This window comes from Octopus bimaculoides, chromosome 2 (assembly GCF_046866305.1).
Source record: "Octopus bimaculoides isolate indiv1 chromosome 2, ASM4686630v1, whole genome shotgun sequence".
Classification (NCBI taxonomy): domain Eukaryota; kingdom Metazoa; phylum Mollusca; class Cephalopoda; order Octopoda; family Octopodidae; genus Octopus; species Octopus bimaculoides.
In genome coordinates this window covers 134,632,870-134,645,780 of record NC_142929.1, presented here as the reverse complement: position 1 = coordinate 134,645,780, position 12,911 = coordinate 134,632,870, and the positions used below count along the sequence as shown (strand labels likewise).

Here is a 12,911-nt window from a genome sequence, read left to right as displayed (position 1 = left end):
AGTTTCTTCTAATTTGACGTTATTAATAATTGCCATCTCTTTGTGTAGGGTTGTGGTGCCAAAGAACTCTCCAGTCATAGCTATTTGCAAGTGTCCCAACAGAGTTGTGAAAACACTTTTGCATTGATTATTCTGTATTTCACTTGCCCTCTGGGAGTCTGCAGTCAATGAGACCTTTTCTTTGAACAGTGGCCCTATCTTGTACTGTACTGAAGCAGACTCTTTTGCAAATCTATAGAAGGTTTTAGGGTTTGTTTTTACATTTTCTACAGCCCTGGCTTCTTTCTCTAGCCTCTCCTTCTCATAGGAGTGTTTGAGTTCACTTTCAGTCTCAAGCAGTGTTTGTTTGAGATAGGATTCTTCGCTATCCTTTACTGACCCACTTAGTTTGAGATCTTTGCTCATTGCCTTATTTGAATCTTCCTATCCTTGGGAATTATGTTTTTCTATCAGTTTGAAATTCTCTTTGGAGCAAGCTTACTGCATATGCAATAAGATTATCATAAAATTCTGTAGCTTTATGCCACTATAATGTGTAGAGAGACTTGTAGACCAGTTTTATTCCATGACCTTTTTCTGAATAATCTTCCAATCAGGTTTATGAAAGTTCAGGTTGGTAAGGAGTTGGGTACTTCTCATAGCCTGCATGTCTGCAGTTCTCTGTAGACCATACATTGTTCTATTAAGTTATGGTCTGCGAAAATTGATGGTGTCACCTTAATATTATGTCTGAGTGCCACGTTGTTTGTAAAGCAGGACATTTCTATTCCTTGTTGGGTGGAACACTATTTACTCCATAAAGAGCATGTTTGTGAGGTTGAGCAGAGGCTCTGTTAGCCTCTGTTCATGCAGTGACATACCTGAGAGAAGGTGGCCCTCATGCTATTCAATATTAAGTCTGTTAAAGGTTCCTAGAAGCTGTCATCAAGGCTGGATCATACTTCTTCCATTTTTTGAGGCTTTCTTCAAATACGTTCCCATGATTTGGAGCATCTGATAGGCAATATGCACTACCTATTACTGTTTTGGTCTGTTTAATGTGTACTACCAGAATGTTAAACTGAGTTTGAGTGTGACAACAGGACCACAGGCGTGACATCTTCCCAGATGTACATTGCTACTCCTCTATGAGTTATTTCTCAAAATACAGCATACTTTGGTATGTATATCTCAGCATCTGATATGTCTACATCTGATATGTTAGCGTTCAGATGTATTTCTGTTAGTGCCATATATCATCATCATCATCATCATCATTATTTAATGTAAATTTTCCATCCTGGCATGAGTTGAATGGTCTGATAGAAACTGGCTAGGTAGATGACAGTTCAAAGCTTTACAATCTGTTTTGACATGGTTTTTTTTTACGGCTGGATGCTCTTCCTAAAACCAGAGTGAACTGGAAGCTTTTGAGGTGACCAAGGAACTCACAAAACAAAGATCCTTTGAGAGATGGGCATTGGTAGAGGTGGCCCTGTACCAGCTGATGAGAGGCTACATTTTGACAGATGGACATAAACAGGTGGCTTGCTGTAGAGGAGATACATAGTTAATCAGTCAAAGAAAGAGAGAGAGAGAGAGAGAGAGAGTGAGTGACCAAGAATGAGAGAAACAGAGTGGAAGAGAGTGAGAGTATGAGAGGGCAAGAGAAAGAGAGAGAGAGAGTGGAAGAGTGTAAGAGAGAGAAAGGTGAGAGCGAGATGGCGAAATGTCAGGGCATACCCTCAAGGTATGGGGTGGGAAGGAAACAAAATATAAATGCGATGGCAGAGTATTGCCATGGGTGCATGGGTAGGGAGTAGAGACTTCACATGAATAAAAGAGTGGGGAGAAGAGGGGAATGCATTGATTCTTAAAACCTGGGTATATAAAGGTGAGGGACAATAGGATAGTAATGATACAGTGAGCAGGGCAATGAGGACAAGATTGGAGAGCAAGAGATAAGCATTAGTATATTGCCAGACATCACAGTCCATTATCATCTTGTCTGTGAGACCTAACATCCTGCACTTGGCTCAAGATCATAAGGTCATGAGTTCATTTCCTGGAGATGTGTTGTGTCCTTTAAACATTATTCCAGTCCATTTAGCTGGAAAAAAAATGAGTAGTATCTGTATTTCAAAGGGCCAGCCTTGTCACACTGTGTGTCAAATTGAAACTCCCTAAGAACTACATAAAGATTACATGTTAATTTCATGAGCTGGCTGTTTTGTTGATAACTGACAGAGTTCCAGTTTTCATATATATATATATATCATCATCATTATCATCATCGTTTAACGTCCGCCTTCAATGCTAGCATTGGTTGGACGATTTGACTGAGGACTGACGAACCAGATGGCTGCACCAGGCTCCAGTCTGATCTGGCAGAGTTTCTACCGCTGGATGCCCTTCCTAACGCCAACCACTCCAACAGTGTAGTGGGTGCTTTTACGTGCCACCGGCATGAGGGCCAGTTAGGTGGTACTGGCAATAGCCATCCTCAAAATGGTGTTTTTTACTTGCCACCTGCACAGGATCCAGTCCAGCAGCACTGGCAATGACTTCGCTTGAATGTTTTTTCATAAGTGCCTGTAAGGCGACACTGGTAACGATCACACTCAAATGGTGCTATTTACGTGCCACTGGCACGAAAGCCGGACAGCTGCTCTGGCAATGATCACGCTCGGATGGTGCTCTTAGCGCTCCACTGGCACAGGTGCCAGTCATCGAATTTGGTTCAATTACGATTTTGATTTCACTTGCCCCAATAGGTCTTCGCAAGCTGAGTTTAGTGTCCAATGAAGGAGAGGTTGGCATGGGTGCCAGTCGTCGAATTTGGTTCGATTCCGATTTCACTTGCCTCAACAGGTCTTCGCAAGCAGAGTTTAGTGTCCAATGAAGGAAAGGTACGCATAAGTGGGCTGGCTGCACCCCTGGCAGAGACCTTGGATTATGCTCTCACTTGCCTTGCCAGGTCTTCTCATGTACTGCATATTTCCAAAGGTCCCGGTCACTGGTCATTGCCTCGGTGAGGCCTAAAGTTCGAAGGTCGTGCTTCACTACCTCATCCCAGGTCTTCCTGGGTCTACCTCTTCCACAGGTTTCCTCAACTGCTAGGGTGTGGCACTTTTTCACACAGCTATCCTCATCCATTCTTGCCACATGTCCATACCAGCGCAATCGTCTCTCTTACATGCCACAACTGATGCTTCTTAGGTCCAACTTTTCTCTCAAGGTACTTACACTCTGCCGAGTATGCACACTGACATTACACATCCATCGGAATATACTGGCTTCGTTTCTTGTGAGCTTACGCATGTCCTCAGCAGTCACGGCCCATGCTTCACTGCCATGTAGCATGGCTGTTTGTACACGTGCATCATACAGTCTGCCTTTTACTCTGAGTGAGAGACCCTTTGTCGCCAGCAGAGGTAAGAGCTCTCTAAACTTTGCCCAGGCCATTCTTTGCTCCATTATGTATAAAGATGGAGCTGTCTTGTACATGTCTTTGCCTAATGTTTTTGGTACATATTATACTTACATAATTATGCATAACTTAGCGATCCCACTGATGAGCTACAGATACCAAATTAATTTATTTGGTCATTAATAGTGAAACTCGAGTATAGGATTAAGTAATTTAAAAAAAAAAAAAATAATACCATAAATATTCGCCACAGTATTATATATATGTATATATATATATATATATATATATATATATATATATATATATATATATATATACAACTGAACAATTACCATGTATGTATGTATATGCATGCATGCATGTAAATTGACAGAATGAGATAAAAAAAAAAAACCAAGGCAGTAAATAGATTTCGTAGCATTTATCAAGAAAGGGTCTTACAGCTGTTTCCGGGATGTTTTATGTATCCCTTCATCAGGGACGGTGTGGGAAAGTGTTTGAGTGTTGGTTATTGTAGAGAGGATATGAAATGCAGAGGGAAATAAGAGAATGAAAATAGAGGTGAGATACGTAGGGATGTTGTATTTGCGGTTCCATTATTCAAGTAGAATGGTGTATATAAGTGGTGATAAATTTTTTTTTTTGGTGAAGAAGTTTTCTTGTATCTGGTGTGTGAGTTCCAATGGTGGTTATATTTGGTCATTCCAAGCATAGAGCCTTAACACATTTTAATTCACACCAAAAAAAAAAAACCTTCCATCGACCAACACTGTTTACAAGGCTCTATGTATGGAATGACTAAATATAACCACTCACCAGGTACAGGAGGGTTTCTTCACCAAAAAAAAAAAAAAAAAAAAAAATTTTTTTTCACCATTTATATTCACCATTGAATAATGGAACTGCAAGTGCAGTATCCTTGTGTCTCTCACTTCTAGATTCATTCTCTTCCCCTCTGTATTTCATATCTTTATAATGATTGGTACTCAAACGTTTTCTGACACCGTCTCTGATGAGGGGAGGTATGAGGTGTCCCGGAGGCGGCTGTATGAACTTTTCTTGATAAATGTTGTGAAATCTCTTGGCTGCCTTGGTTTTTTTTTAATCTTTTTTTTATTTTTTTTTATCTCATTCTGTCAATTTATATATATATGCATGCTAATAAACGACTCACATTGGATTCCTCACTCGTATCATTATTGAGCCTGGAGCTTAACCATGATCTATCCATAGCACTTACTTGGTGTTTACTTGATACATGCCTACATGTCTACATGCCTACATGTCTACATGCCTACATGTCTACATGCCTACATGTCTACATGCCTACATGTCTACATGCCTACATGTCTACATGCCTACATGTCTACATGCCTACATGTCTACATGCCTACATGTCTACATGCCTACACTCTCTGAGTGGTTGGCGTTAGGAAGGGCATCTAGCTGTAGAAACTCTGCCAAATCAGATTGGAGCCTGGTGTAGCCATCTGGTTTCACCAGTCCTCAGTCAAATCGTCCAACCCATGCTAGCATGGAAAGCGGACGTTAAACGATGATGATGATGATGATGATGATTTTGGGTCTTCCTGGTGGTATTGGATGATCAGCTCATTGATCTTAAGCTTAATTGCACTACAGATGTTTTGCTGTGGACTTGAGCGCTACACCTAATTCGATGTCCTTCAGAGTAACTAACTAGTAGGAATAGGTCCAGATCACATGGCAATTTCACCAATGAATACACTAAAATTGTAAATCTGAATCCCATGGACAGCCTTCAACTTTTCTGTTTTAGAGACTAAGACTGCTGGCAGTGTGCTGTGCTTGAGAAGACATCAAGATAAGTAAAACTGTAGCTGTCTATACATACGGGCATGTCTTCTATGTCCCTCTCTCAGCTGAGAGATCCTTGTCTAGACAGCTTGCAGGTGCTGGTGTCATGTGAAAAGCATCTGTGCTGGCACCATGTCGAAGCAACTGTTCCAGTACCATGCAAAAGCACCCATGCTGGTGTCACATAACAGTGACCATGCCAGTATCTTGTAAAATCTCCCATACCGATGTCACTTAAAAGCCCCCTTACTGGTGCCACATAAAAGCTCCAGTGCTGGTGCCACGTAAAAGCACCTATGCCGGTTCCATGTAGAAATCACCCAGTGCACTCTGTGAAGTCATTGGCAATTAGGAAAGGCATCCAGCCATAAAAATCGTGCCAAACTAGCCAGTTGGAACCTGAGCAGCTCTCCAGCTGGCCAGCTCCTATCAAAGTGTCCAACCCATGCCAGCATGGAAAACGGACATTAAATGATGATGATGGATAAAATGATTCTGGCGCCAAGTATGAGCCTTTAAATTCTTTCAGAGCTTAAGTGGCATTTAGATCATGGAAAGGAAAGTGCTGCTGCTGTTGCTGGAGTGTGAAAATAAATAATCAACAGGACAGCTTAAAACTATTATAAAATATCAGATACATGCTAAATGCCTAATTTTATGAATAGTAAATATATTTTTAATATACTAAGCTGACTGTAGTTATAGTTGCTTCGCAATTAAAATGAAAACCCTCAAAAATTCTTAGAAAGATATATTACTATATATATATTTATATATACACAATAATCCCTTGCCATATTGTGGTTTATTAAGCTTACATCGATTCCTCTGTGGTTTTGTTTTCCATTTATAATAAAATAAATGTATACAAATTATAAAAATAATTTTTAAAAAATATGCAATACCGTTGCTACTTTACAGATTTTCACCTATCGTGGCAGTGGGTTGGGTAGTTGAGGGATTACTGTATATATTTTCATATATATATATATATATATATATATGTATGCCAGTACCGCCTGACTGGCCTTCGTGCGGGTGACATGTAAAAGCACCCACTACACTCTCTGAGTGGTTGGCGTTAGGAAGGGCATCCAGCTGTAGAAACTCTGCCAAATCAGATTGGAGCCTGGTGTAGCCATCTAGTTTCACCAGTCCTCAGTCAAATCGTCCAACCCATGCTAGCATGGAAAGCGGACGTTAAACGGTGATGATGATGATGATGAGTGCCTATTAGCAGTATGTCTTAAGAATTCCTTTTTTTCGTGGTTTGGGTTTAACTGCCCTTTTTAGCATGTAAGAAGTCCTGTCAAGGGTCTTATCTCCATGTATATATCTTTATACCCTCTTATATATAAAAATATTTTCTGTCTTCTGATTTTTATTAAGCATGCAAACCACTGGTAATAAATGATTTTAATGTTTTAACCTCATACTTATATATATATTTCTAATATAATAAATGCGAAATCTAATTTCTGTGTGTCCCCTCTCTAACTATTCAATGACACTCCTACTGTTCCTCATGATGGGGTGAAAGTAATAGCAGACATAGAGATGGTAAGGACAGTGGCGAAGACAGACAGAAAGAGAAAGAAAAAGAGAGGGAGAGAAAGAGAGACAAAGAAATTTAGGGAGAGTTGATGTTTTATTAAAAGTAGTTGTGTTGATGGTGGCAGTGGGAGTAATAATAAAAGAGAGAGAAAGAGGGAGATGATGTACAACTTTGTTAAACCATGCCTCTTTGACAGAAATCTCTGTGGCCAACATACTGAATACTATCATTTTAGTGATGACTGCACCCCATCCTTTTTTCATTATTTTCCCCATCCTAAAAGAGGTTACCATCCTTGAACTCATGTCTCATGCCAATAGCTATACAATGGTAAAAGACTAAATGAATAAATATTTGGTAAAAACATTCCAAATTGAAAGAAATCCCTCCCCACTTCCTCTCCAGTTAAGCAATGGGACTGGTGGATATTCTGCTTTAGAAATTTATAGAGGATTAGTGGCGGGGATGTGCAACGATATTCTCAGGGAGACACTGGGTGCCGCTGAGAATGAATTGGCTAGTCTGTTCTGGAGGACTTTCTGGTTGGTAACTATCATGGGTAATTTCCAGATGTCATTGGAGGGTGTTAGTGGTTTGAGACAAGCTCTATAGGTATGGATGTGCTGTCAGATGGACTTCTCTGAGGTGCACCCAGAGTGACGAAACTGTGCTGCATGCCCTCGTTCAGTGTCCAGGCATTGCTGACTCATGGAGTTATGTTGAACAGCTGCTGTCACATGTGGGACGGATCTGTCTGTCAGCCCAGTCTGTAGTGATGATTGCACCACTGCCCTCCTTCACTCGGGCAGGTAAGGCAGTTTTTTCTTTGCCTTTCATCCTTTCAGAGTTGATAAATTAAGTACCAGTGAAGTACTGAGGTTGATGTAATTGACTAGTCTACTCGCCACAAATTTCAGGCCTTGAGGTTATAATAGAAAAGATTATTATTATTATTATTGTTTTCATAACTCGAAGAAAAAGGCATTTTATAGTTTCAGTTTCTTGATGTTTTCTTTTGATTCTTCTTTGGTGTGAGTTGGTAATGGAAAATGATGAAATAAGAGATGATCAGTTGAGCAGGGTAATCACTTGAGTGGATCTTCTATTGGATTTATGAAGGTCAAGAAGATAGAAAAGTGTATTAAGGAAGGTGAAATCAGTTCTGGTTTTCTGTAGTATGTTATGTGTGTATGATTGTGTGTAGATTATTTATTTGTTTGCAGTTTTATATTTTTTAAAGAGTGTAATGAAATATCAAAAAAGTGATTTTTAAATGAAAGACTTAGATTTAAAATTTTGAGTAGTGTATATATGTACTGTATACTTTTATTTAATATGTATACACTTATTGTTTATATCTTTTATGTATTTGTTTTAATTGTTATGTTTATATGTTCTTGTCAATTTGTGTGTGTTTTGTGTTTTTGTGTGTAGTTGTGAATGTTTGTGTGTATGTATGTGTAAATGTACATGTTTATTTATCTGTTTCAGTTTTTAGAAAGGGAATATTAAAATAGTGGTTTAAATTTAAACTTCTTGATATATATAAGTTATATGCTATATAATTCAGTTTGAATTAAATGGAAAACTGGAAATTCTTAGGTTGAAATTTAGTGATAGTACGGAAAAAAGAAAAATTTTCTATAAAATTTTTCACTGTCCTGTGAATAGTGAAGAATTTTAAAATGTGTGTGTGTATGAGGGGTTGCTGAAAAGTTCCTGGCTCAGAGGCCCAATTTTCTGAGTTCTTTTACAGGGCTTAGAACACATGGACTGCTGTAATAAGTATGTGAATCTGAGAGAGAATTAACTGACCTTCCTGTATTTTCTTTTACCCAAAGCCAGGAACTTTTCAGAACACCCCCCACCCCAAGTGTGTGTGTGTGTGTGAGTGTGTGTGTAGGTGTGTGTGTACATATGTGTAAAATTGTATTATATTTCTACTGGTCCAGTTCCATTAGAGGGTTACTTAAAATAATGTTCTAACATATTTTAATTAGCATAGTTTATTATATTTTACAATTTATTATATTTTCATATGTGATATATGTTAATTGTTATGTTTTATACCAGTATGTATGAAATAGAACTACATAGCACAAAGTGCTATGTGGTATGTAAAATACATATATTGAAAAACTTGTAACTTCATTCTCTATTTCAATGACTAAGTTAATATCCCCACATAATTTCTATATGTCTATATAAATAAATAACTCAATACATATACATGCATACACCTTAAAATTCTCCAATCTTTTAGAATTGCTCTATCTTGCTGGCTACATCTGTCATGTTAAATGTGGCCAAGCGAATATAGACAGCACTCCTAGAACAGCATAAAAGTTCTTGGGTATACATATATGAGGGGGTGCTTAAAAGTTCTAGGCTTTGAGTAAAAGAAATACAAGAGAATTAGTTAATTATAATTTTATTCAACATGTTCCCCTCTCAAATTCACACACTTTCTGCAGCAGTCCTTCAGTTTTTCTAAGCCCTGTAAAAGGACTCAGAAGGTTGAGCCTCCAATCAAGCCTTTCATGATACCCTTAAACCAGGAACTTTTCAGCACCCCCTTGTAAGTATCTTGATGTTGGTCACCCTGTCAGTATATCAGATATGCTTTGCAATCACTATAGAGTTTAAATATATACAAGTAAGAAAAAAGACTCAATTCAGTTAGAATGCATCAAGATTCTTTCCTTGCTAAATAGAGTTCATACCCCTCTATTCCTGTTCCTTTACCAGCTCTGTGCTAGGTATTGGCATAGAAACAAACCTCTTGATGACTGAGCCCACTTAATAATAAATAAAAATGATTGTAATATGTAAGCAGAAGGAGTACTTTATAATTGGTGAATAACATATCCTGTAATTGAGCTCAAATCTTTTGAGGAAGTCTAGAGATGGTACTTCTGGAAAATATTGCCTAAAAGCATCAGAATTAATCACATTTTGATGAATATTTCTCATAAAGTAAAAAAAAAAAAGAACTTACCTTAATTTGACTAAATCTAATAAATGCGAAAGCTAATTTCTGTGTGTCCCCTTTCTCACTATTCAATGACACTCCTACTATTCTTCATGATGGGGAGAGAGTAATAGTAGGCATAGAGACGGTGAGGGCGGTGGCAAAGACAGAGAGATAAAGAGAGAGAGAGAGAAAGAGAGACAAAGAAATTTAGGGAGAGTTGATATTATTTTGTTAAAAGTAGTAGTGGGAGTAATAATAAAAGAGAGAGAAAGAGGGAGATGATTTACAACTTTGTTTAACCATGTCTCTTTGACAGAAATTCTTGTGGCTAACATACTGAACACTACCATTTTTGTTTTATATTTTGCTTTCTTTAACACACACACACACACACACACACACACACACACACACACACACACACACACACTCACACACACACACAAAATACACTTTAATTGAAATAAAGTTTCCTCAAAATTAAGCATATCTAATATAATAAATGTGAATGTCAGTGTTTCACACTTTTTCAACTTCAATAAATCCTTTCTACTGGAAGCACAAGACCTCAAATTTTGGGGGAAGAGATTACGTCGATTACATTGACCCCAGTACATAACTGGTACAAATTTTATCAACCCCCAAAAGTTGACCTCAGCGGAATTCGAACTCAAAACCTAATGGCAGACAAAATACCACTAAACATTTCATCTGGCGTGCTAAGGGTTCTGCCAGCTTGCCACCTTAATGTAATATGATAATATAATAAATGTGAATGTCAGTGTGTCACACTTTTTCAACTTTACTCCTAGAGGCCGTAGCCCAACATATACCATTTTGAAATCAAGCTGACTATGTGAGTAAATTAAAAACATTCCGGGTTGAATCTGGACACACAATCCTGAAATTTTGGATTCCCAAGTTTTCATTACTGTGATTGTTTACAGTGATTTTGTTTTGCGTGACTTTTTGCAACAATTTTTTTTGTACAATAGTAATTTTTATAATCTAAAGGCTAACTCCATGAGTAAATTAAAAACACTCTGGGTTGAATCCAGACCTGCAATCCTGAAATTTTGGATTCCTATGTTTCCATTACTACGATTGTTTCTGGCAATTGTTTTTTTTTACATGATCTTTTGCGATGAATATGTTCATCATTGGGATATGACTTTGGAGGAAGCAATTGCAACAAATTCTCCAAAACAAGGTAGAGATCTGTTTGCAGATCTTCCCATTCAGGATGAGTTACTTAAAAGTTATATACTAGCTTAAAAGCCTCCCTATCGTGCAGTTTTTAAGCTAGTACTATAACATATTTAATGTGGTCGCATAATTTCTTGACATTTTAAAATACTAAAAAAAAAAGAATGAAATAAAATTGAAATGAAAAATACACGAAATAATATTTTGTCTCTCTTTTTTTCTTGATCTTGTTTCAGTAACAAAATAATGTACAAGATGCTTTCCATTATTTTCATTGGTTTGTTGGTGATGCTTGGCACAGTTGAAGGTACAGTAATGAAGATTTTAACTTCTTTAATAATAATCGATCAATTTTTTTAATACTGATTTACTTTACATTAGTAGAAACGTACTCCCAGGTGACTATGGTTTAAGGCAGGTTCTAATATATAAAACAGTTACCAAAGATAGCCTTATGAAGGAGGTATATTTGTTTAATTATTTTGTTATAATTCTGTTGAAATACACTACTTTTACTTCAATTAATTTTGAAAATAATGGAAAATATAGTAAAGTAACTTTGTTGTTATTAAGCTGGCTTCTGATACATAAATTAACATGGAATTTGGATGGAAAGTTTGAAATTAGATCACTTTAAAACAGGAGGTTTCTATTATAGAAGCAGGGGTGACCTTAGGCAGGTTAGTATGAAAAGGATTTAATAACAAGACAGAATAAAGAAGCTCAAGCCTTTATAGTTGGTAGGACCTGATAGAAATTACTGCCAAATCCCAATTAAATCACTCTCCACAAATCCAAAGGGATTAAATACAATAGCCACAATAAATAAATAAGGTTATATTTACTGAAAAAACCCCTCAAATTACTGAACAAACCAAAAGAGGTAAAATGGTATTTGTAACCCTAATGGTTAATTTTGTTGTTGAGCACTAATTGAATATTAATTGCTGCACAAAAATGATACTGACTTACAACTATCAAAAAAACCTTTTTTTTATTGTTCTAAACATACATATTAACATTACACACATGCACACACACACACACACACACACACACACATACACACACACATACACACACACACACACACACACATACACACACACACACACACACACACACACACACACACACTATTTAGTGTTCTTAATAAAACTTATAAAAAGATTAACAATACATTGTAGGATTCTATAGTATTAGTTGAGTCAAGTTTAATCATTTTAACATAGACTAGAAATCCAAGTTTCACCTTAGTGGTTGAGAAAGCTGCTAAGGTGCAAAGTGTCTCAAAGTTCTGTCTCATCATTCTTAAAAGATCACACGTTAGATGACTAACACTGGATGTTTATATGCATACAGTTCTATCATTCCCACCCAACCACAATTGCTTTTTATGTTCTAAGGTGTGTTCATCAACCACTTTTGGATTATTGCATAAGGGTAGAGTCATTTTTGATGAAGTTGCATAAGGGTAGAGTCATTTTTGATGAAGTTGCATAAGGGTAGAGTCATTTTTGATGAAGTTGCATAAGGGTAACGTCATTGTTGATGAACTAAATTCTGTACTGCATTGGTCATAGAAAATTTAACACAAAATTGGAGATAGGTGGTCATTTAAGGGCTGATGGCTACCGACACAAGCAATTGGTTGCAATCAGATACTGGTTATACTTGATGTATGTACACATACATACATACGCACACACACATATCATCATCGTCATCATCATCATCATCATTTAACATCCGTGTACCATGCTAGCACGAGTGGGATGGTACCACAAGAGCCAGCAAGGCTGAAGCCTGCACCAGGCTTCTGTGACTGTTTCGGCAGGATTTTTACAGCTGGATGCTCTTCCTAACACCAACCACTCAGCAGAATGGACTTAGTGCTTTTTATGTGGCACAAACACAGGTGAGGTGAG

The 12,911-nt window shown here is 37.4% G+C and overlaps 1 protein-coding gene across 9 annotated transcripts in view; it reads left to right on the top strand.

Moving 5' to 3' along the window:
- Positions 1–12,911, top strand: part of LOC106877917 (cadherin-87A) — a 222,610-nt gene that overhangs the window by 37,203 nt on the left and 172,496 nt on the right. For all 9 annotated transcript variants that reach the window (XR_016240751.1, XR_016240750.1, XM_089347726.1 and 6 more), the window contains exon 2: positions 11,220–11,290. Coding sequence is in view for 6 of the 9 variants with exons in the window: in XM_089347722.1 (XP_089203848.1) it covers positions 11,220–11,290 (71 nt within the window). In the remaining 3 variants the exon portion in view is untranslated. The remainder of the gene's footprint in view (positions 1–11,219; positions 11,291–12,911) is intronic.